The following is a 25367-nucleotide window of genomic DNA, read 5'->3' on the forward strand; positions in this document are numbered from 1 at the left end:
TAACGCCGTCTTTGACAATATTTCATATAGCGATATATTTCCCGACTCCAGCATCACCCTGTCTTTGTCATTAAGCCTCACCATTGGTTGAATTTGATATACACATTGACCCACTTCACCCTGGAGGCGTCCCCAAAGTGTCACTGCAGTGACGCAGCGCAAGTTCCCTCAAAAGGGAACTGTAACTGTATCTTAAAAGGTTACACGATGTAACCTTGCTCTCACTTGAAATCTTTCCCCACATTTAGTCCTTGAATTTGAGGGTATTGGACCTGAAGTTAACTAAGCCTAGGTGTGGGAACCCTAATTTAAGGCATAGTTCCCCCAAAAATGAAATGTACTCACTCTCATGTTATTACCAACCTGTATACATTTCTTTGTTCTGATGAACACGAATGACGATATTTTAATGAATGTTTGTGACCAAACCGTTCATGAGCCACATTCACTTCCACAGTATTAATTTTTCCCTATTATGGAAGTGAATGGGGCTCATGATTGGTTTGGTTACAAACATTCTTAAAATATCTTCATTCATGTTCATCAGAACAAAGAAATGTATACAGGTTTGTAACAACATGTGTGAGAGAGAAAATAGACAGAATTTTTATTTTTGGCTGAACTATCCCTTTGTTTGCAATATTCACTTACAAATAAATGCAAACCAAATGTTTTTTTAGCCTTTATTCAGAAAGGACAGTGAAAAGTGACTAAAGTGGATATTTTTTGCGGCAAAAGACAGATTTAAATAACATTTAAATTTCATTTTTAAAAGTAAGGCATTTCAATTAAGGACTAATAAACTTTTCGTTGCAATTAAACTGAATTTCTGAACATAAACATATCAGGGTGATAAAAATGCTCATTTACAAGAAAACACCTCAGCTCTTCATATTTACTTAAATATACCGGTTTCTTCGTGTCCACCAGTACCAACACACAATGAGTAAGCGAAATGTTTGTATCAAAGTTTACTACAAATGTCGTCACGACACGTCACGAACACTGTAGTGTGTTGAATGCAGTGGATCGTAGGTTACCCGTTTGGTTTCAGTCGATGATGATGGTGAACGCTTGTCAAAATGTGTTTAGGTTACAGTCATGCAGACTGAGTAACTGAACTATTAAAACATTTTGTAGAGCATAGTAACATTAACATTACACAAGAGGACTAAATTGTACACATTTCTTTGACGTGGTGTGTCAAGCACTGATGAAAGGTAAGAAACGGCCATGTTGTGTAATAGTCAATGAAAGCTGTACTGTTATATACCAGCTGATGGCAGTAGAGATTCATATATAAAACCTGAGGAACAATTTGGACCTGTTTAGTATTTAGTACTTTATTCAACAGATTGTAATTTAGCAGACCCCCAGACGTTTAAAGGATTCAATAGCTGTTGCAGCTGACAACAACAAACTAAGCTAGACATCTTTGTAGTAAATGTACTGTAGTACATCTACAATAAGCAACATTGAAGTTTAATATTAAATTGGTTGTGTGATTTGAAAAGAAGTTGATGGTTGTAAATGTGTACCTGGGATTTTTACCTTATTTTAAAATACCCTTTAGTGGAGTTGCCCCTAACGCAAATTGGTATCAGAGCTCTTGCGGTGTCAAAGTTTAAATCGCAGCCCCTGTAAAATTGTTACCCAGGTGAAAAACTACACTAAAATACACTTTTAATACACTTATTAAATGCACAAATGTTGTACTTACTTACAAAAGTAACCTTAAGTACTTAAGATTAACTCGAGTTTAGATTAAGAGAGGACTAGGCCCTTGTTAAACTAGGACGTTTTAGCTGTTTTTAACTTACAAAAATCACTACTGGTGTGTAGGGCTGGGCCAAAAATCTTTTTGATTAATCGCTTGTTTTAAACGTGGCCACAAATCAATTATGAAATGACCTGATCCTGTTTGATCATGGAATGTGACTGTTTTGCCTTTTTTTCAGCATACATTTTTCATCTTGCATCAAAATTGTATTGTATTTAACATAATTGTATGCATTTGAAAATTAGAGATGGGTTCTGTTTTAATCTACCCAAGTGTACCTAAAATAAAAAGGTGTAATATACAGGGTGGTGGCTCTTAATTTCTTTTTATTAATTACCCACTTGTAAACTTATGTTCACTGTTTTTTATAAATAAAGTATTTGTATTAAATCTATATTCATTGAGTTGAACCAAGAAAAATCGGTCCAAGAACCAAAACCGAATCGTTCCGATAGCGTATTAATCAAAACCAAATCATTGTGGAACTTCTGAATCGATACCCAGCCATACTGGTCTGCTTCTTGAGATAAAACAATAGCACTGATATATGTTAAAATATGTCAGGGCAAGATGGCTTCAAATAAGCCCTGTCCGGGAAACCGGCCCAAGAACATCTAAATGTACTGTGCAATTTTGAGACAGCATTTATTTCAATACATTAAAAATTAATTTAAGTATTACTTGTATTTAGTGTACTTTTTGCCATAAGGTACTAGTAGTAGAACTATATTTTTTAATTAGTATATTTTTGTAGTGTAGCCTATAATTTAGTTGTACACTATTATTTAGCACAAAAAAATGTACTAAAATTATCTAAGTATATATTTAAAACATTGAAGTATTTTTTATTTTACCTGGGTATATGAAGGATATTTAATGTCATATACACCATAATTACTGCTAATATATAACTGCATATCTGCTTCAGGACCTCTAAAAAAGACACTGAAACAACAGACATGTTTAGTTTATTAAAATAAAAGCTTCTATAAAATAGAAATATATTTAACATTTACCCCACAACCTTTTTCTTAGTAAACGTGCATTCAAAAGAAAGAAAAGGGGTGGAGATTTCCCAGTAGATATTGTAATTGTTTTGAGTTGATTTGCAACTGTCAAAGACTAAAATATAGTCATGGATCGATTACAGATTACATTGTTTGTATTGAAGTCGATCATCTGATGTTATTTTGCATCCAAACATAATATATATTCAAGAGACCAAACAGATGTTCAGTAGAAGACAGGCAGGAAGTTTAACCCCTTTTGACTCTTTTCTATGTTACTCTTGTGTTAACAAAAACAAAGACCAAAGGATTAGTCATGATGAGATGAGATGGTAAGTATCCCAGACTTATGTAACCTAGCTCCATCCTAGATCTAAGCTTTAAAAGTGCAAACAGTAAGAGGCAGTAATGTGTAACTTAAGCAAAGCAAGGCTGTTGAGATAAATCTACTGTTTGTTGGCCTGGAGTTTAAAACTGTGTGTATCATTGGCAGCATACTGATGAAAAAGTACAGATAGTGGTTAAATAGTTCCAGCTCAGCCCATGTGAAAAAAACCTGTGGGTAGTGATCTACAAGCAATGCACTCGTATCAAATTCAGTAGCCACACCCAATACAAAGACTGACCGTAAAGTGCAGGTTACAAAAATCAGGTACGTCATATTTTGTCCATTCATGTACCGTTCTCAGTCTTTCTGTCCTCATCTGAATCATTCAGTCCTGACTACAATCAACCTTATTTCCATGAACCCAGTAACAGATCTGAGCAAACTTAAGCGGCGTAAAGCGAACAGCCACATTGTAGTCACGATTCTCGCCGTTGATTTCCAGCCACTGGTGTCCGGAGAAGACCCCGATGACTTTACGCTCCCATCGGTCTAAAGTGTTATCCCACAAGCGACCGTAAACGCCAGATCCACTTGCACCCGGTCGAGCGTCGCAGTGCTGGTAGATTAGATCGTTGGACTCATCCTCCACTGGACAAAAGCGGTACACGAGCTCTCCGGGCCGGTCGCTATCAAATCCAGAGAAGTGGATGCGTTTACCAGCCAAATCGTCTGAGGAGGGTGCCACAGCCAATCGCATGAAAGGCCGCTTGTGAGGCCAACGCAACTCTAGAAGCGCATAGTCAAAATCCATGCTGACCTCTGGTGGGCCTTGAATCCAACCTTTAGGCACCCGGGTCCGTTTCACTCTTACCCAGCGCACCAAAGGTTTCTTCACAGGAGCCTGACCTGACCTCGTGTTGTTTAAGAAAGGAGGGATTAAAAAGCCCACCCTTAGTTTTCTTGCTCCTTTAACGTAATCCTTCCCATCATGCACGCAGTGGGCCGCAGTTAGGACGTGCTGGCGAGAAACCAGAACTCCAGTGCAACCGGTCGAGATGCGAACGGCCGTGGAGAACGGATAGTCCAGCAGGAAGTGGTCACCGCGAATATTAAAGCGTCCATCGGAACCATAGATCTGCCGTTTTAGCCGCTTACGTCGTGGGCCTGTAACTTTGGGTGGCCCGAAAGGAAGTTCAGCGCTAACAGGGCTGTCATTTTCACTTTCAGCCAAGTCAACAGTGGTTAAGGTACGGGAGCCGTCCGCATAAAGCGTTTCGAAGGCTAGTTGCTCTGTTAGTTGCTCTTTAGCTGTGTCTTCTCTTTTATGGTAGCAGCTCTCATTGCAGTGAGTTGTGAGATCCAGCTGAGCTTTGGCGCTGAAGTGGGAGCGCGACAGCGGTAGGGTGGCGTGAGGTATCACCGAGGGGAGATGGGCGTGAGGATGGTGAGGAGGTTCTCTTACTGAAACTGAGCTGGGCAGCAGAAGTAAGAAAAGCAGACTAATACAACAAGGATGGGCCAGACCCAATCTCCGATTAGGCACCATGGCTGAGATGTGCACTACCTACGCAAAAAAAAAAAATGTACATATGAAATTAAACTGACTTGTACTTTATGTAGATACACCAAATGTTTACGGTCACCTGACAGAAATGTTCCTCGTGATCTTAAAGCAAGAGTGGGGAACCCTGGGTCCTGGAGGGCCACTGTCCTGCAGAGTTTAGTTCCAACCCTAATCAAACACACCTGAATTTCATTTCCAAGCAATCCTGAAGACTTTAATAGGATTTTTCGGGTGTATGTTTAATTAGGGTTGGAACTAAACTCTGCAGGACAGTGGCCTTCCAGGACCGGGGTTCCCCACCCCTGTCTTAAAGGGACAGTTCACACAAAAATGAAAATTCGGTCATTATTTACTTAATCTTACAAGCCTCATATACATTTTTTATGTTCTGATGAACACAAAGAAAAATATTTTGAGGGATGGTTGTAACAAAACCAATCAGAGGCCCCATTGACTTCCACAGTATTCTTTTTCAGTATTCCTCCTACTATGGAAGTCAATGGGGTCTCTGATCTGTGTTTTTGAAATCCATGACTTTGACAGAAAAATAAAGCAGCCAATAAGAGCTCAGAACTTTATAATTTTTTTAAAAGCATCTCATGGTGAGACGTTACTTAAAAAAAATTATATCTTTACAAAATCTCAGAAAAGGGGGCTATTTTAAAAGATAAAATATAACATTTAATTTATTTTAAATCTTCTTTGAATCTTCTAATTCCCAAATTATATCACTCCATAGTTTTGATGAGTTTACTATTATTCTAAAATTAGGGAAAAAATATTAATGAAAAATAAGTTGTAGTGCATTTCCAGTCAATGACTTAATTAATTTAATAGGTCATTGAATTTAATCCAAATTTGGTCAATTTACGAAAGCTTTACATGAGACAAGTTTAATACTGCAGTAACAAATACTGCATATGTAACCAGTGTGGTTTAGTTGGTTAGTTTATCATATTGTCAACATAATAAATAACCCGTCCTTGATAAGCTTTGTAATAAACATTTTTTGTATAGTGTGCATGTATTTGCTGTGTACCTGCTATACGTGCTGTGCGTGTAGGTCAGGACGACCAATGACAGACAAAAATGACAATAACAATCTACAATAGTATAAGTTATTTAACTTTATATATAAAATTGTTTTCAATTATGTGACTTGGAGATGGCAGAAAAAGTCCTTAATAAAAACTATCCTATTTATCTATTCAATTAATTTAAGGTACCTCTAGTGCAAGTAAAAGACTGCTATCATCTGGACGTCCATGCGTAACACCTGGGGAATTCCTTGCGCGCAACCTATTGAAACCAATCCTGAAAACCCCCAGCACAGGTTTTGTCTACTGCATTTGTCTTTAACATCATGAATGGATGTCCAACCGACCCTACTCACGCCTTTCGTAGTTGTTCAACGCAAGGAAAACAAACCATATTTACTTTCCCTCACTTTACCATTGCTACTATACAAACCAACAGCTGGCCTGTGCACTTGCGCAAATGGCAACTAGGGGATAGTATTCCTTTAAGAATGGTATTCGTGCACAATTTCAGTATTTTTACCTTGTAATATATCCTTAATATATCCCTATTTTACCTTGTAAAATATATTTATTATTATCCTAATAAATGTGATTGACACGTGCGCCACAGTTACGCGCGCGTTCCCGTAATCAAAACTCCAAATCACATCTACAAACCGTGCAAACCGAATAAATCAGTGTGGTATACTTAACTTTAAGATGTGTTAATAATGAAGAAGGTTTCTTTAAATACAAATCACAGTTTCCTCTCCTTCGCCGGGCATCCCATTATCTCCCATCTCGTCCGCGAAGGTCTTTGGTGAAGAGCGCGTGACAGGTCCCCTCAAAAATCGACACAATTCCTATAAGCCTATATGCGTTTATGTTAACTCCCCTTCAAGTATATCACAACACGAGACAGCATCTTTTACTCTCAGCTGAACGAGGACTGCTTAAGTGCAAAACTGAGGGTCGCCAATGCCAAATAACTGAAGGGAAACGTTGCTTCTTTCCGCGTGGTCCTAGTGCTGCCCCGTTAGTGGTTGGTGTATCCACAGGCAACATCTATCTATATATGTACAGTCTGGCATCTGTACAGTACTGCCTTCTTTTTTCCAACTCCAACAAACAAATCAGTTTGCCAACAGCTTTTCTTTGGGCATGTCCTGGCACACACTTAATTCAATAATATGATTCTTGCAGATGCTATTAAACTGTCAAAAAAGTGGCGCGAGTCAATGCAAACATGTCTCGAGGATATAGATTCCTTTCCAATACAATTAAATTACATTAGATGTATTATGGCACTTAAATAAGTAAAACACTTGTACAGATCTTTTGGTAACCCGGTTTTAGCTTGTAAACCTATTTGTCTTTACCTGTGCAATATTTCGACTCTGTAAATCTACCTTTAGGCGTGACTGAACGTACTTGTAATGGGTTAAGATGACCGATTGTTTCTAGGTTGGTCTTATGGCAGGACACATTCCAGACATACTTGGGTGTGTTGCAATTGTGATGGCGTCTTGAACTATAGTGTGGGCTTGAATATGACCTTCTGACCTTGATCTTCCTCAGACGCTCACACCACTTGCCCAAACCTGCCCAGAACACTTTCACACTTTCCTTCTTTCTTTGGACGTCTCGCACTCTGAGGATATACATAAAACGATACTTTTGTACAGCTTACGAATGCAATTTGTGCATTGTTTTGTTAATTCAAAAGTGCCTGACAAAGAGTTGATATATTCATCAAAGTTGGTTTATTACAACTGCTTTATTTTCAAAATAAATGAACGCAAATCAATTCCCATGAATCCCTATAGGGCTGTGAACCGACCCCTCATTTTAATATGGTGTGTTTTGTCTTGTAGGAGTGTAAATGTCTAATACCGCAGTAAAACACTGTTCGTTGATAGTATCATTTACTACATGCGGTGTCACGGTGGGTGAGCGAGATTCTGTTGATGTGTGTTGGCAAAGACATGCTGTACTCATTGTCAGTTTCCTGCCTCCTTTCTTTCAGCCGATTCCAGACATATATCTTATTTAACATCATAAGCCACCGGAGACTAGAGTGGATATCGTTTCTAACTCACAAGTCAATGATATTTGCAGTGTTCCTCCTTCACAGTTAGTGATAAGGGAGTCAGGACGGTCTAAATTCATCCCAAAGATCATTCACTCGACAGGAATCTGCTACTTTGGACAATCCCCAGATCTCTTTACAGTACGACTCTTGTTCTTGACCTGTCCTGGCTTCATGCCTTATGGTCGGGGCTTCACCATGAGAAGGGCCCTTGAAAGTGTGCCCATTCCTCCAGAGCAGATCTTTTATCACCTCCTGCTCCAGCTCAGGTCCTGTGACTCTTTGGCCTTGTCTTTATTCACAAGGGTGTCTATTTTCAGAACAACTGATTCCTGTCTTCTCTTCTTTTGAGCCTCTTTTTTACATCAACACTAGAAAATTTGCCATTGGAGAGACTTTGAAACTCTTGTTTTTGGACAGTTTCACCTACAAAAAACACTACAGCAGCCAACATCTGTCGAGATACTTAAAAATGTGCATGTTTTTCACACATATACAGTATGCTGCTGTTACGATACAATGCTTCGATTCAAAGCCGCTGAAACAGATGCTTGGGGATATTGTGGCACGGGTGTGTTGGTGCTGGAGTGCCATGTTAAATTTCCATTGAAACGCTTGAGTTAAAGCGAGGCAGAGCAAAACTGACATTTCCACCTATAATATGTACCAAGTGACCCAGCGTTAGCAGATAATGTGTATGGCAGGACAGATGATAGCAGACTTTTTGTCCTTCAGTGTAAGCTGAGAAGACACAATAGCTTGAAGAGTATTCAATAACATACTCTTTTAGTGGGTCATGCTTTCTTCCCATAAAGACCCAGACCTATTCAGTGCACTCCTTTGTAAATGAACCGTGAATGCATGTATGAACTTTGTCTTACATACACAGGTGTGGTTCACACATAAAATCCACTGCAGCGTGCAGCTCAGAAGTACAGCTCGCTTCAAGCCCCTAAATCACATTACAGTCAGGATCAGCGTACATTAGCCAGCCAAGCAAATAAGCATTGTTAACAAGATCAGAGCTGTCCCTCTGTAATCTTTAATCCATTAATTGGCCCCTGGTTCGACTCGGAGATTTGGACCCACAACAGTGTAAAAGCTTTTCATAACAATGGCTATTGTGCTTGATTGATTTCCACAGCAATCACACAGCGTTTATATGCCTCTAATGTACTCTAAAACCCAGCCACTGGATGTAATTAACCCACAAAATGTTTAAATTTAATTTAACCCAACATACACTCACCTAAAGGATTATTAGGAACACCATACTAATACTGTGTTTGGGCCCCTTTCACCTTCAGAACTGCCTTAATTCTACATGGCATTGATTCAACAAGGTGCTGAAAGCATTCTTTAGAAATGTTGATAGGATAGCATCTTGCAGTTGATGGAGATTTGTGGGATGCACTTCCAGGGCACGAAGCTCCCGTTCCACCACATCCCAAAGATGCTCTATTGGGTTGAGATCTGGTGACTGTGGGGGCCAATTTAGTACAGTGAACTCATTGTCATGTTCAAGAATCCAATTTGAAATTATTCAAGCTTTGTGACATGGTGCGTTATCCTGCTTAAAGTAGCCATCAGAGGATGGGTACATGGTGGTCATAAAGGGATGGACATGGTCAGAAACAATGTTCAGATAGGCCGTGGCATTTAAACGATGCCCTGTTGGCACTAAGGGGCCTAAAGTGCCAAGAAAACATCCCCACACCATTACACCACCAGCAGCCTGCACAGTGGTAACAAGGCATGATGGAACCATGTTCTCGTTCTGTTTACGCCAAATTCTCACTTTACCATCAGAACTCGAGACTCATTAGACCACAGTCTTCAACTGTCCAATTTTGGTGAGCTTGTGCAAATTGTAGCCTGTTTTTCCTATTTGTAGTGGAGATGAGTGGTACCCGGTGGGGTCTTCTGCTGTTGTGGCCCATCTGCCTCAGGGTTGTGACTTCACAAATGCTTTACTGCGTACCTCGGTTGCAACGAGTGGTTATTTCAGTCAAAGTTGCTCTTCTATCAGCTTGAATCAGTCGCCCATTCTCCTCTGACCTCTAGCATCAACAAAGCATTTTCGCCCACAGGACTGCCGCATACTGGATGTTTTTCCCTTTTCACACCATTGTTTGCAAACCCTAGAAATGGTTATGCGTCAAAATCCCAGTAACTGAGCAGATTGTGAAATACTCAGACCGGCCCGTCTGGCACCAACAACCATGCCACGCTCAAAATTGCTTAAATCACCTTTCTTTTCCATTCTGACATTCAGTTTGGAGTTCAGGAGATTGTCTTGACAAGGACCACACCCCTAAATGCATTGAAGCAACTGCCATGTGATTGATGGTTAGATAAATGCATTAATGAGAAACTGAACAAGTGTTCCTAATAATCCTTTAGGTGAGTGTAGGTTAAAATACAACCCAATGGGTTGGGTTCCTCCCCTTTTTACCTGGCACTGGTTTGGAAAAACCCTAAATTTTTTAGTGTGTATATGAATTTTGAGTGTGCATTATAGTGTTTATATAAGAATTAGTAAAAGGCTAAAATGTTTTGCATGAAACATGCAGGGACATAGTACCTCCATTAGCTACACTACACAAAAATGCTGGGTTATTTTCAGCTCAGTATTGGGTCAAACACAAACATTTTCTGGGATACTTTAAGGCAATGGTTGTGTTTTTCCATTAAAGATCCAACAGTAGGTTAAGAATAGCCCAGCATTTATAAGAGTTTAGCTATATGAGCCCAAAACTATAAACCTTTACAAAATGAAAATGTTTGCTCTTCTAACATTAAGCTTTTTATTTTGACCTCATTGCAACAAATGCACTTCTGGTCATTTCTGTTTCGTCTATACTGTTATACAGCTTCCCTTAGCTCCTATAATACAACTGTCCACCTTAACATCAATGACTATTATGTCACCGCTTTTTCATTACTTTAACTTTCTTTTATCTCAGTATTTATTCTGCTTCCTCATCTCGCCTGTCTGTACACCCCAGGAGCTACAGTAAGGTCTAAATACAGCCCTGTTTCCCTCACAGTATGAGATCATTATAAACTTGGCAGCACAGAGAACTGAGCAGAAAATCTAAAAAACACAGTTTGCCGAAACACGTTGAGGAACGCAGAGCAAACATTGTTATCGCAGTAAAACCGGACCAAGATACTGGCTCCAAGTACCGGGTTGCTCTGGTTAGTTGAAATAAAGTGTTATGCAGTTTTCCTAATCCTTATGGAACACTGTAATAATAAGCTGCTATCAGGTTTCAGAGCTCAGTTTTCAGGATAAAAGAAAACTAGATTTGCTTTGAATTATTTTGCTCATTTAAGATCCTCAGAGAAACTAATATGTGTGCAGTTTACAGATGAAGATGGCAATTTAAGATAATGACCATCTTAGCTCATATGTCTCGCAATGAAGTCCAGACTTTTATATTACAAAGGAAAAGTGGGAATGATGTGTTTTAATTTGTTCAGTTAGAAACAAAAGCAAGAGAAGATTAACAAAACCACATTTATTGTGCTCACAGGCTGGATATTTAGAAAATTACCAAGTTGGAAAAAAATATTGTGAATTGGAAAGCCAACTGTTTTACTCACCAACCTGCTGCAGAAAGCGTTTCATGCCATCCTACATGTGTATTTTTCCCATTACAGTAGCTGTAAAATACAAAAAACACATTTTAAGTGATTAAAGGAATAGGTCAGCCAAAAATACCAATTTTGTCATCGTTCGTTCATCCCAAGTCATTCCAAGCCCACATGATTTTATTTCCTCTACCAAATGTAAACGGTGGCTCTGTGTAATGAACAAACCACATTTTAATTTGTTGCGTAAGGTTCTGCTAAAGGTCTTACGTCTCATTTACAGTTGAGCATATTTATACTTGCCATGTCACATTTGGTCACTTGATACAGACATTTTGGTCTGCTTCTCATAAAGTGATCACATGATTTCAGAAGGCATGGAGAATCTGCCTTACACCATGTATGTTTTATATGAAGAAAAATAAATTTAGTACATAATTTATCAAACTCATGATCATCTTGTATAACTGCTGGTTATCCTTTGCTTGTCTTACCACACTTAAAAAGAGTAAAAAAACATTTAAAAGGTTTCTTAAAGAAAAAAACAAATGTTTTTTTATGTGACCCTGTCTGTGAAATCCAGGCTAAATTGTCATAATATAATTATGAGATTAGAAGCATCAAAGTTTGATTATTAATAAATTATTAATGCCAAAGTTCTTTAAATTTGGAGTGTATCAATCCCTATATCCCATGAGCATTATTCCCATAACCTAGCTCCATACTCCACCAGATGATACAGAAACACTGAAAACAAATTAAAAATATGTACAAGAGATCGTTTCAGATGAAAATCAAGCTGGATTTGCATCTGAAGGGAGTTAAGTAAATGGGTTGTCCATGTTATATGGTCAGAGCAATGGTCTGCGTGTATTGTCAGGACTAGCAGACAGACACAGCTGCTGTTGTGAGCATATAATGTGACTGCTCTGCAGATGTTACCACAGACACAGTCCAACACTCATCTGCATGCCTGACCATACTGAAAGTAATGGCCATTTGAAAGAGCTCCACGTCAGCCATTGAACTGAGGCTTGGTGTTTTCAAGTCATTTTGAGCTTGAACATTAATGTTGCATTGCAACACTGAGAGGTTTTATGTCAGAACAATGAGATTTCGGGGAGGATCGGGGGAAAGGGCTGCCAGAACAGCTGAGCAAACAGAACTTTATAATGATGGCAGATTAATGCACAGATTTGGGATAATAGTTTTGCACTTGGTTGAGGTCACAGATTTTCAATGCCCAGAGATCAATTATTCATGCAAAATGTACATTAACACAATGATATACCCCTAAAACTTAAATATAAAATAAAATTAATAGGTGATGGACAGTAGAGTAATATAATGCAAAATTATGTTACTTAAGTTAGATTTGTATCCTGTAAAGTGTTCAAACCTCACAAAATGATCAAACATCCCAGGTCTCTATTATAAATTATTTCTCTCTTGATCACCTTTAAAATGATCTGATGATAATATGTGACCCTTGAGCACAAAACCAGACATAAGGGTCAATTGTGAAATACTAAATAATTAAGCTTTCCATTGATATATGGTTTGGACAATATTTGGCCTAGATACAACTAGGCCTATTTGAAAATCTGGAATCTGAGGGTTTCCAAAAATGTTAAATATTGATAAAAAAAACTTTAAAGTTGTCCAAATGAAGTCCTTAGCACTGCATCCACTCACAAAAATAAAAGTTTTGATTTATTTACGGTAGAAAATGTACAAAATATCTACATAGAACATGATCTTTACATAATATCCTGATGATTTTTGGCATAAAAAAATATATCAATAATTTTGATCCATACAATGTATTTCGGCTTTTGCTACAAATATTGTTTTGTGATCCGGGGTAACATATATAGAAAAGCATTTAATTGAGTTTACAGCTTTAATACAACACTCCAGTGATCACAATAAGGAAGAATGAAAAGTTGTCTCAACTTTTGTCCAGTTATGACAGATAAATAAATTACAGCAGAAATACAAGTGAAAAAACAGTAAAGAACTTGCTGTAAGCCTCACTATAAACAATCCCAAATATTTATGGTGGATCTCGATGTGAACCCCTTAGAGTTTTTTTGGCTCTCCCATGCGTATTTGCTTTGTAAGCACAGGTGAGCTTTACACGTTGGGTTGCCAGGATGACTCTATCTTTGGAAGAAAAACATGGCTACTCACTTTATTAAATCTGTGTCGAGGCGGCTGCTTATATAATACTAAAATACCTTATTATTTCCTAAGCTGCCAAAATGATTCAGAATGAGAAACTGAATAGAAATATGAGCTCAGACATTAGCGAGCCCAGTACAAAGAGCCCTTCGTCTTTTGTGTTTCAAAATGTGATTTCTGATCCAACACAGACATTTGATTCTCCCGGTGCATGTCAGTCATCTGCACATCTATAGTTCTCCTTCAGTACAGCTTAAACTAATTATCAGACATATTTCACAAGCCAAACAAACAGCAGTCTGCATTATGTTTTTGATAAAGAGACATTTCCCCTTTGACAAATTATATCAAAACAAAGCATTTCCTTACAGTTGTAATGACAGTGCTTTTCAAACAGATTAAAAAACATTATACGTAAATACTTAATTCAATTCACTTTTATTGGCTAGCAGAGATAAGCACGAAACAATTTACTACTGTGATGTTTTCCTCCAGTCTGAAGCATTTGAATCACTCATTTTTGCCAAAACTGTGATACAGGGGAAAATAGAGAATCATATGGAACAGAGAGGATATTTTCCATGTTTTTTTATTTTGGGAGAGAGAGAGGGAAAAAATGTTGAGTAGAAAAAGAGAGGAAAATGTGGCTTCTCTTCCTGCTGAATTCTTTCCTTGATCTGGAATTCACTGAGGTTTTGGCAGAGTACTCTTATTACTGCATTATATCTCCTTCACTTAAGGAGGACAGACTTTAAAGACCCCGAGAGTGCAGGACACTGAGCACTAAATCATCTTATAACCTCCAGCGAATCTCAACCAAACTACCATAAGTTAGTGAATAAATAACAACCAGACTGGGTCACACAACTGATGATTAAATACAGGTCATAGATTATATTCTTGTATCACAGATTGCATTTTGAAGATTATGTTTTATTAATCTCCAGTGTTTGGGAAGCTACTTTGAAACCACTACATACACAAAATAAACTGTATTCAAGATACTCTATAGATCAGTGGTTCTCAAACTGGGGGTGCCAGGGGGGCTCCAGTTTTATGAAATTTTATAAAATACATTCTTTATCATGAATTCTGTGTAATTAAACCTAAAAAAATAAGGCTTCTAACTAACAGCACTACTTTGAATAACTAAATATGTTTTGTTTAATTAAAATCGTACATTTTAGAACAGTTTTTCTCATACATTTTCTCTGGGGGGACCGCGAAGGAATAAACCGTACACAAGGGACTACCGCACACGAAAAAAGTTTGAGAACCACTGCTATAGATAATGTCATTAGCTACACTACAAATACATAAACAAAAAGCAACTAAATATCTTTAAAAAAAACACTAATATTTAGTAGGCTATTAAAGGGCACATATACCCATTTTTACAAGATGTAATATAAGTCTCAGGTGCCTAGAATGTGTCTATGATGTTTCAGTTCAAAATACCCCACAGATTATTTATCATAGCATGTCAAACATGCCCCTATTTGGGTGGGAGCAAAAACTGTTTTCATGTCTGTACCTTTAAATGCAAATGAGCAACTGCCCCCACTCCCTTACCACCAGACAGTGGCTGAATCCGAAATCGCATACTGCCATACTATATAGTAGGCAAAAAGCAGTAGGCGAACGAATAGTATGTCCGAAACCTCAGTATACGTAAAAGGGTAGGCGAGAATTAGCGGGATTTTGGACTATTTCTCGCGAGATTCAGAGGAACGTGTACTTAAGTATTGTCCGAAACCGCCTACTTACTGAAAATGTAGTAGGGGAAACAGCACGTGAACAGAGTAGTATGTCCGAATCCTCAGTATCCATAAAATCAGTAGGCGAAAAATCCCCGGATGCCCTACTGAGTCGCCCCGATTCTGAAGCGTGCATCGGATGGACACTATCCCAGCTTTCCCATGATGCCACGGGAAAGCAAAGCAATCGACCGGAGACCAACCGGGTGATTTTGATACGTTACACAGGTCTGTTCCTCAGCACCCAGACTTCACGCACAGACCCTGGATATACCACAAAGTGCTCAGCTGATTCATGAAAATAAAGCTGTAGAATTGTCACAGCTGTGTTGAGATGACAGTAAATATGTGATGGTTTGTTAGAAAAATACATTTGAATAAAGTTTTGTTTCATATGGGATTCACTTCTATACGTTTTCATTTATTGTGATGGTTTAATTCATTCATTTTTTATTCATGTTTCCTGTTGTTTTAAGTAAATACAAGAGATTGCTTCACTAAAATGTATATAATCACATTGCCTGCATTGTCTAGTTTGTATTCAAGCACAGCTGTCATCTGACAATAGATATTAAATTACAATCTGCTTGTTTTACTTATTTTGTCCACTACAAAATAATGTGTAATATATCTGTAACACTGTTACAGATCAAGTAACTGATGCAATCAGGTGTTAGTGCACCTGTCCCTCATACACACGCATACGTTTTCATGGCTGTTATTAGGTTTGTTCGAGTTTATGCACCGCTGTAAGAACCAACAGCTGGATACCATCAAAGTACCGTGAGAGCGATTCCAGAAATCATACGAAGAAGTCTGATTTCCAGTTGCTCTCGCGGTATTGTGATGTAAATCTCCTGTCGGTTCTTGTGGTTCCGCATGAACTCGAACAAGTCTACTACGTCATATGTCACATGATAACGTCAACATGGCGAATGCTGTACATACTTAACGCGAACGTACATACTGCCTTAGCGCACGTTAAGTAGGTACCCAATGAAATTCAGTACCTACACATTAAGTATGCGATTTCGGATTCAGCCAGTGAGCACTTTTGGTAAATAATAGTTATAATTCTTGTGAATACAGTCTGAGACAATACCGCATTAGCACTACAACATGCTAACAAACACATTTAGAAAAGCTTTTGGGTCAAGTTAAGCAGTCAGTGGGCGTGGGGGCTTTATCAGTGTGATGTCACATTAACAAGAGAATCAAAACAGCATGTCTAATAAGCCTGCTTTGGTTTATTGGGTATTAATAAAGAAGGAAATGGTGGTTTTTTTTTCATTGTAGGGTTGTTGCTTTCACACACTGCCAACACACATTTATGTCCAAACACCTTGTAAAAGTGGATTATTATAGCATGCAAAAGCCAATGAGCATTTGATATCCATGCCATAAAGCAATGTTTCGTAAAGCTTGTTGATGCACAATATTTAAATGTAAATTAATAACGAACGTGAGATTTGACGTTTATGGTCGCTGATGAGAACTGGCTTCAAGATCGATAGATAGAGGGCTGAATCTGGATCTGTTCAAATAAATCTGTTCAAATAAATAAGATGTCAAATAAATCTTTGGTGTCCCCAGAGTGCGTATGTGAAGTTCTAGCTCAAAATACCATATAGATAATTTATTATAACATGTTACAATTGACACTTTATAGGTGTGAAAAAAATGTACCGTTTTGGGTTTTAAATGCAAATGATCTAATCTCTCCATTAAATGTCAGTGCCGTGGTTGGATATTGCAGATTAAGGGGCGGTATTATCCCCTTCTGACATCACAAGGGGAGCCAAATTTCATTTACCTATTTTTTCACATGCTTGCCAAGAATGGTTTACCAAAACTAAGTTACTGAGTTGATCTTTTTCACATTTTCTAGGTTGATAGAACACTGGGGACCCAATTATAGCACTTTAACAGACAAAATAGTTGTTCATGATATGTCCCCTTTAATATTGACTGAGTAAGGTCGTGTCAAAGATTGGAAAAAAAATTAAAATCAAACTTTGATGCTACAAATATCATCATTATAAGACTTTAGCCCCATTCAGGGTCCCACATAATCATATGCAAACATTTCTGAAAATGTCACATTTAGAATTTCATTTGGTCTAACAGACCACTGTCCTGACACGAATTTTTATTTCTATCTTTACCTCTGATTTGGATTCCATTGCTGTACAGCAAGCATCACACCTTTGGGGCATTAGCACCAGCAAGACCAGGCTCATCATAACTGTGAATACATGTCAGCATAGCAGAAGAAATGTCTACAGTCTCAAACATTTAGTATCTGGCCAAAAATAACATTAGGGAAAAACATCATTTCTGTCTATGACAGCAGGAATCTAACTGAGATTACAAAAACACAGCAACCGTGCTATAAAAGAACTGTTAGTGACAGCAGGTCTGTATCAGCAACAAAACCAAACACTCATCTTTGTCTTAATCTAATCAGAACATATTTGACAGCAGCTCTGTGTTTTATTCACAACATAAAGAATGGACTCGATACACTTACAAAAAGAAACTTTGGATCTTTCCAATATTTCACAGCTGAAGTGAGGAGTTTCTCTATACACTGTAAATGTGTTCATGTGACATCTTAACTGTATCCAAGTCACAAACCTTTCTTTTTCAATGCCTCATATATCATTAATCACATCAACACGAACAGGTACACAATCCAGATTGCCTTATGCAACAAAAGTGTTACATGATGCAAAGACATGCAAGAAATGTTCAACATTGACTTTTTTTACCCTCTTGTGTATCAAAACTTCAATTCAGAGGAGCCCCATCCATAAACAGACTTTAAGATCCACCCAGCTGCTCTTTAATTAATAGCATGAGGACTTCAGTTATGTCTCAGTGTTGATGCAAAGATATTTGCAGCTGCATGTCCTCTAGTTCAACTTTTATTTCTCCGTTTTGTCTGATTGAGCGCAAAATCTTATATCCCAAGAGAAAGACAACAGTCTTCCCAAGACTTTGCCAAGCACAGGCTAATACATCCTCCTCAACTATTCCCACTTCCCAGCACCTCCCCAAAACCAAATCCTGAGAGCCAGACACCTCAGGCTGCACTTTGGGGACAAAATTCAGCTATATGAGGAATAATGAAGATTAATGAGTCATCTTAAAGGGTTTAGATAATATGTACCTCTGCCAGTTTGGTGTCAAGGTTAATGATGAAGATCCGGAGTCGCGGAGCCAGTCCAGTTCTGAGACCATAAACTGTGAGTGAGAACAAAATGTGAACCAGCTGTTATTATGTAACATATCCTAAATGACCCACAACAGTTGCTTAAAAGGACTGGCACAGTCGGAGCAGTTTTTGAACTCCTGAACTCACAGGTACAGTCCCTGCTAAACACTGCCTAAGCCAATTTACATTGAGTGTGTTGCAGATTTTTGGTTTTAGTTGGCTGGGGTGTTGAGCAAAGAGCATGCAAAAGACATTAAACTCAGCTTTGTGAAAAATAACAAAATGATATTAACCGAATGCTCTCGGCACGTATTATATGTTCATCACATTTATTTCAAATCTGCATAATCCTGCCCACAGGCCATTCAGAAATACTGGTTACCCCTAAACGCCACATTCTTTGTTTTGGTGAAGTCCTCTAGGTGCAAAGAAGATAAATTGGTTTAAAAACCGCGAATCAATTGGTGGGGCAGGCACGTGATACCCCCTTCGGGTACAAATGGAGACTATACTAGCTACTGGCACTTCACTTCTTTGTCAGCCCTACTCTTTTCCAAATTATAATAAAAAAAATCTCTTTCCGTCTCTTATTTGTTTTACTATTGTCTGTAAGGTCCGAGACTGCTGTATGTCGTTGTTTGTCTGTTCTGTGTTTATAACTAGAAATTTACAATAAAAATAAATAAAAAAATAACAGTGATCAAATTCAAACTTGGGTCCCTTGTGAGTACTTGAATCCAATCCAAATATGGGCATTGACATGGATCACAGTGCCCCCTATGTGTGGTTTAGGTTCTTCATTTATACATTCTGACTTTCATCATTTGCAATGTTTCAAGTTCCATCTTTTTCAAAAGAAGTGGATTTTTTTTAAAGTGGAGGTTTTTGCCTAAAAAGCTTGGATGCACGTAGAGGGTTTTGCAGCGAAAGACTGCTAATTTGTTAGCTAATAACAATACTAATAAAGTGACTTTGGTGAAAATAAAGCATTTCAATTATTGACTAATAACCTTTTCATTTCCATTAAAGTGAAATTACTAAACCAAAACATACGAGCCTGATAAAAAATGCTCACTTATAAGAAAAAATACCAGATGCACTTAGAGGGTTTTGCATCTGAACACCTTAAATCTTCTTTCAGATTTAGATGATTTAATATTTACTTGCATGTGTGAATTGTCCCATTATGCATAAGTATTAAAAATATTTATCAAAAAATGCTAAAGAATTTTATCAAAGCTAAAGAATTTGTTTACCAAACTTAACAATGCTATGAATAAATACTTAGCTTGGCAAGAAACACAGCTTGACAGTGGGGTCCAAAATTCACAGAAATTATTGACTGTTTATGTTAATATTTATCCAACCGCTATTATAATATTGAATCTGACATTGTGGCCCTTTGTACAAAACTGAAGCAGACAAAATGCTTGGCCAACTGTACATTTTTGAACATCAGAAAGCCTGAAATGTGTTGTTTGGGTTGAATATCTGAAAGCAGATTTTATTTACACAGAGCTTCTCCATTTTTTTATGTATTCATAAAAGAAATGTCTTCCTCTCTTTAGTTTTAACCGACACCTAGGCACGATAACCGAACACCTGTCTTGGGTTGATTTCCGGAGGGCAAGCTTGTGAAGATAAAGAGATGAAGGGACTGATGAATTAAATATTATTGACAATCAAAATTCCTCAAAACAGCTTCCATGAAATGATTCATTGAAGCATTTTGTTGGATGCTGATAAACAAGAACTTGTAGTATGTTAGATTAGTTGAGGAGTCTGAAATGTTCAGCCAATAAAAGATTCAATGAGCTCAATTTTCCATATCAGTCAGGATTCGGGTTTGGACATGTTTCACAGCACCCAAACAATCCCAGATGTAGAGTCACAGTAAAGTCACGGTAGCTGATATATAGACAGAGACATACTGCGTTCTGTAATTTTTAGATAACACTTAGGATTATGCTAGCAGGTTACCAATATTTATTTATTAACTGGGATTATTTACAGTAAGCTTTAGTGCACTTATCTGATTGGTCAAGTGCATCCAAGAGAAATATGTCTGGATGATGTAAAGCTGGCCTATGCAATCACAGAATAAATAAAGTTTATATTATATATATCTATATTATTCTGGTTCTTACACAGCTACTTGCCAAATGAGTAAATTATTGAACACAAAACAGTGATTTGATCAGTGGCGGCTCGTGACTGCTCATCCGAGGATGCGCTAATTCAAAATAAATGTTCGGATTGTCACGTGTGTGGTTCCCTTTTCCAAAATAAGTGTCCTGCGTGTGGAGAGATCCTGTGTGCATCATGTGTTTTGTCAAAATAAGTGCCTGCTGCACACACCTCAAAACCGTTTATGATAAAAGAGACGATCATCTCCTAAATACATGCAAGACACTCCCTTAACAGTAAACTCATGATTACGCATGAGATTGTGCGAGTATATGGCAAACGTGAGTGTCTCTTTTCAAGTTCAATGCAGCAGGCACTTATTTTGGCATGACACGTGATGCACACACAATCTCTCAAAGCGCAGAACACATATTTTGAAATGACGAACAACACACATGACAAGCTACGTACATGTTGTGACGAACTTCGCATCATGCGATTAAAAAAAAATAAGTCACCAGCCGCCACTGGATTGATATATTCTGTTAGCTCATATGTAACAAATGTAAACATTCCACAAGGAAAAATATTTCCTTTAAGTCAAAATGCTTTCAAACAAGATTAGCATGCATTTGAAGAGTTTGTTCCAAAACGCGATAAACGCCATTTTTACAAAAAAAAAGAGTTACGGCCAATATCAGTATTGTATCAAGTCAGTATTAAAAAGTAATTTCTTCATTTTACGCAAAATCTTATTTCCGCCTTATTATTCTGTCATCTTTTCTCCCTTTTTCCAAACCGCGACACCGCCACTCCTCCTTCTCTGCAAAATGCAATAAATCCGCTCAACAAATCACAGCGCACCATTCCACGCATTGTAAACAACAATGGCAGCGCGCTGAATACTAGTTTGCCTCATCTACTTTGTAATTCATGATTAATAAACAAACAAAAACAACATAATACTTTTGATGGCATTGATAAACCTATGGTGGTTTTCTGTGGCGGAGAAGAAACGTAAGCCATCAAAATCGAATAATTTACGCGAGAGGCACTCAGGAGATGCCAGCTGTTGCTTGTTCTCCCGTCAGCATCAAGCTTCTGTCATGCTAACACATTGACCCCAGGGGATCTTATGAAAAACTTTCCATTATTTTACTTGAAGTAAACAAAAATCGAGCAGGACCAAATTTTTTTACAGCTGATCGCTGTCAAAAAAGTTCAGCGACGACGTCCCAAGGATGACAGCAGCAATGACAGTGTTATTAATATGACATTAATGTTTCTTTTTTTAATAATAGTGTATCCCACTAGTCAACTAAATGAATATAACATGGCAAAGATGAATACACATTTATAGATTGATTTAATAGATTTATAACATTTTGAAAAAAAAACTTGTCATGGATTTATTGCATTTTGCGAAAAAAAAAAATCTTTGCAAATCAAATTATAGATTTGAATTTTTTATGTTATTATCAAAGGCGGACACTACTTAAGTATTTTACCAGTAAATTTTTAAGTATTCGTATTTTATCAGTGTTTTTATTTGAAAAACATACATTCCAAAGTATATTATCATATAGCATATAGTTTTTGGTTTATATTTAATATTTAAGTACATTAAACATCTAGTAATTTTTTAACTTTTACTTAAGTAAAAAGTACTTTCGTACTTTTACTCAAGAAAAGTAAAAGTACACAATTTTTATGTAATTAGGTATTAACTCAATTTTAAAGAGGGGGTTCAATGGTATTTCATGCATTCTGACTTATTAACACAGTTATATAGTTGTTTCCTCATGCTAAACGTAGGCAAAGTGTCAAAAAAGCAGTTGGACATGTTACAGAGTATTTCTGTGCCGAATGCACTTCGCCAGGGTTCGTACAAGTTTCGGAAAGTTTTTTTGGATTACAGGTCCAACTGACGTTTCAGGGGTTTTCTATACGTATCACTTCTTTATATGGGCACTTCCCCCGGAAAACCCCGCCCACCCGTCAATCAGCGGGAGACGCTACAACTTACAAACATTCACATCACGCTACAGCTTTGTTTAATTTCAAAACTTAAAAATGGCACGTATAAAGAAGTGTGTTTTTGTATGTAAGGAGAAGAAATCCAGCCTTATGAAAACAATGGATATAGTTTATTATCCGGGGTAGCAACGGAGTTTTGCGTGTGTGTTTGATGCACTGGATTTCCCAACCGGGTCACGAGTTGCACGCGGTAAGTAAGACTTCTGTCTTATGTTGTAAATATGCGCGTGCATATTATATAAATGACACGAACATGTAGTGAGTCATAAGTTATAAGTGTTGTATAAAGTGTTGCATGACTCGTACTCGCTCCACCCGCGGTAGTAACTCCTCCTTCTTCATTGTTTTGTACGTTATCGGAAAGTTTCGGTAAAGCTAATCTTTCTTTTATAAATCTGATTAAACTAAAGACTTTTCGGAGATATAAAGGATGTCATACTACTCTATAGTTATTCCAGATTAACATCAGAAATGCAGAAACAGCGTACGTGAGCTTTAATATGCAATATAAAAGGAATACAGTGAACATTTTTTAGCAAACTACATTTTTTTCCAAGACAAACACTCTGATAAAGCACAGATGCTTGGAAAATGTAACTAAAATTCTCAATCTTGCCACTTTCTTGTTATAGAAAACACATTTTTACCCAAATTAGTCAAAATGGATTTATTGCGTTTTGGATCCAAACTCTTCATTTGGTTTAATAATTTGTCAATATAGTCTCACATGTTATTAATTATGCATGAAGTTATTTGTAATCAGCGTTTTATCAGATATTACTTCGGAATAACAAACATCGGAATAACAAACATCGGAATGTCACCACTGACCAATCAAATCAAGCATTCCAAAGTGCTGTGTAATAAATATTTAGTGTGAGAGATAGAGAGAGAGAGAGAGAGAGAGAGAGAGAGAGAGAGAGATAAATAGATAGAGAGAGAGAGAGAGAGAGAGAGAGAGAGAGAGAGAGAGAGAGAGAGAGAGAGAGAGAGAGAGAGCGTGAGAGAGTCTTTTTCAGCATTAACTTACTGTGTAATGTATATGTTAATATCATAAAATGATAAATGAACACGCTGCACTCCGATTTTTATATGGTGGGAAAATCACAAAGATCCAATTACGAGGAAGGGGAATAATTCAAGACGAATTAAAAAAACAATAACCACAAAGGGCAGGGACGGAATATTGCAACGCTGTTATCTTGAGGAAATAAATCACAGAACTTTGATGAGCGCATAGAAAAGACATCAGGGAGAAGTAACAAAAAAACCGAAAGAAGTCATTTTGTTGACAGGGAGGGGTGGGAGAGGTTTAAAATTAAAATCATCTGGTTTATTTCTTTTGTACACAAGTTGATCCTTCATAAAAATTGCCTGTTGGTGAAATAAACCGCAGATTAATCTGGCTTTGAGAGACACCCAGTGAACTGAATATAACTGTGTACATACATACTTCTAAACAATCTCCACAGGTCATAAAACGGCAGGTTTTCTTTGTTTGTGATTCTCATTGCTCTTTTATAGAGCTTTTATGAACACATTTCCCCTCTTTATTCTTGGCAGAAGGTGTACAAAACATTCAAGCAGGTCACCAAATGCCTCGGTGGGTCCAGAACCTCTCAGCACTTTGTAATCCTTCTGCTCCCTTCCCTTACTAATGACTGACCTTAAGACTCGAAATATTGAGGGAAATATTTCACTGTTGTATAACAGCAGGACAGCATAGAAACATTCAATATCATCAAGAAAAAACAGGTAATTCAGCCATCGTGGATCATATTCATTTACAATTTCCAAAGAGAAATACAGAAAAGACAGAACATAAAGTTCTCTCACTTACTGGAAGTGCAGCTCATTGAGATGTTTGGTTAGATTGATGCGTAACATACAGAAACGAAACCCTAACTGATCAATAAAAACCCCCATATGCGTCTTTATGAAAACATGGTCACGTTCAAGTACGCGTGGACTTTTTAGGCTGTATGACATAACAGCATTATAAACTCTAGGGATCAATGAAACGGCGGTCCGGTTGGTCCCCCCCAAAACATCCCACGTTTATACGATGTGAGAAAAAATTCGGCAAGCTCATTAAAGTCACAGTCTACTGCTCCAAGCAGGCTGCCATAAATCAGTCAAGCAAATCTAATTTCTGCACCCAGATGGGTTAGTCCTCTGGTACCACTTCTTAAAGCAATACGTCATATTAAGTCATATTCCTTTGTGTGTGGCAAGCTTGCTTTCACAGATTGGATGGATCCACTGTGAACGCTTGAGTAACATTGGAGAGGGAATGTAAACAGTGCACAACACAAAACTACAGTTTTCATAACAAACATAGCAACTGAGCTGAGAGTTTGGTTTATGCATGTGAAATGAAAAACTAAACTATCTGTGTGTTTTGTTTAGAGAAAAGTATAATAAAGATTTAGGGATCGCATCTAGTTTGCCGCTTGAACATTTGGAGTTTACTCGCTTCATTCATGCGTGAAAGCCGCGTGTGAAATTCTAGTTAGAGACATTCAATGGGAAATTTGCTTCATGGGAGGGGCTTCTGCGACTCCGCTCGCTTCCTGTAATCACGTCACTATTGGAGCAAGCTCCTGATTGGTTAACACAGGGCGTTTTTCTGCCAAAGTAAAAAAAAAATCTGCGCGAATG

At 37.7% G+C, this 25367-nt stretch overlaps 1 protein-coding gene across 3 annotated transcripts; it reads right to left on the bottom strand.

Moving 5' to 3' along the window:
• Nucleotides 1-2732: 2732 nt before the first annotated feature.
• Nucleotides 2733-11588, bottom strand: prss23 (serine protease 23). Of its 3 annotated transcripts, none has more exons than XM_065271801.1 (2): nt 11401-11588; nt 2733-4679 (listed from the first exon to the last, which is right to left on the bottom strand). In XM_065271801.1, exons 1-2 carry the CDS (start codon nt 11419-11421, stop codon nt 3501-3503), a joined length of 1200 nt encoding a protein of 399 aa, XP_065127873.1. In that variant the 5' UTR covers nt 11422-11588; the 3' UTR covers nt 2733-3500. The 3 variants fall into 3 exon arrangements, with proteins under 3 accessions (XP_065127873.1, XP_065127875.1, XP_065127874.1); XM_065271803.2 differs by having other exon boundaries at nt 11397-11588; XM_065271802.2 differs by lacking the exon at nt 11401-11588 and adding an exon at nt 6408-6739 and having other exon boundaries at nt 2733-4675.
• Nucleotides 11589-25367: the final 13779 nt, after the last annotated feature.

This window comes from Paramisgurnus dabryanus, chromosome 16 (assembly GCF_030506205.2).
Source record: "Paramisgurnus dabryanus chromosome 16, PD_genome_1.1, whole genome shotgun sequence".
NCBI classification, from domain to species: Eukaryota; Metazoa; Chordata; class Actinopteri; order Cypriniformes; family Cobitidae; genus Paramisgurnus; species Paramisgurnus dabryanus.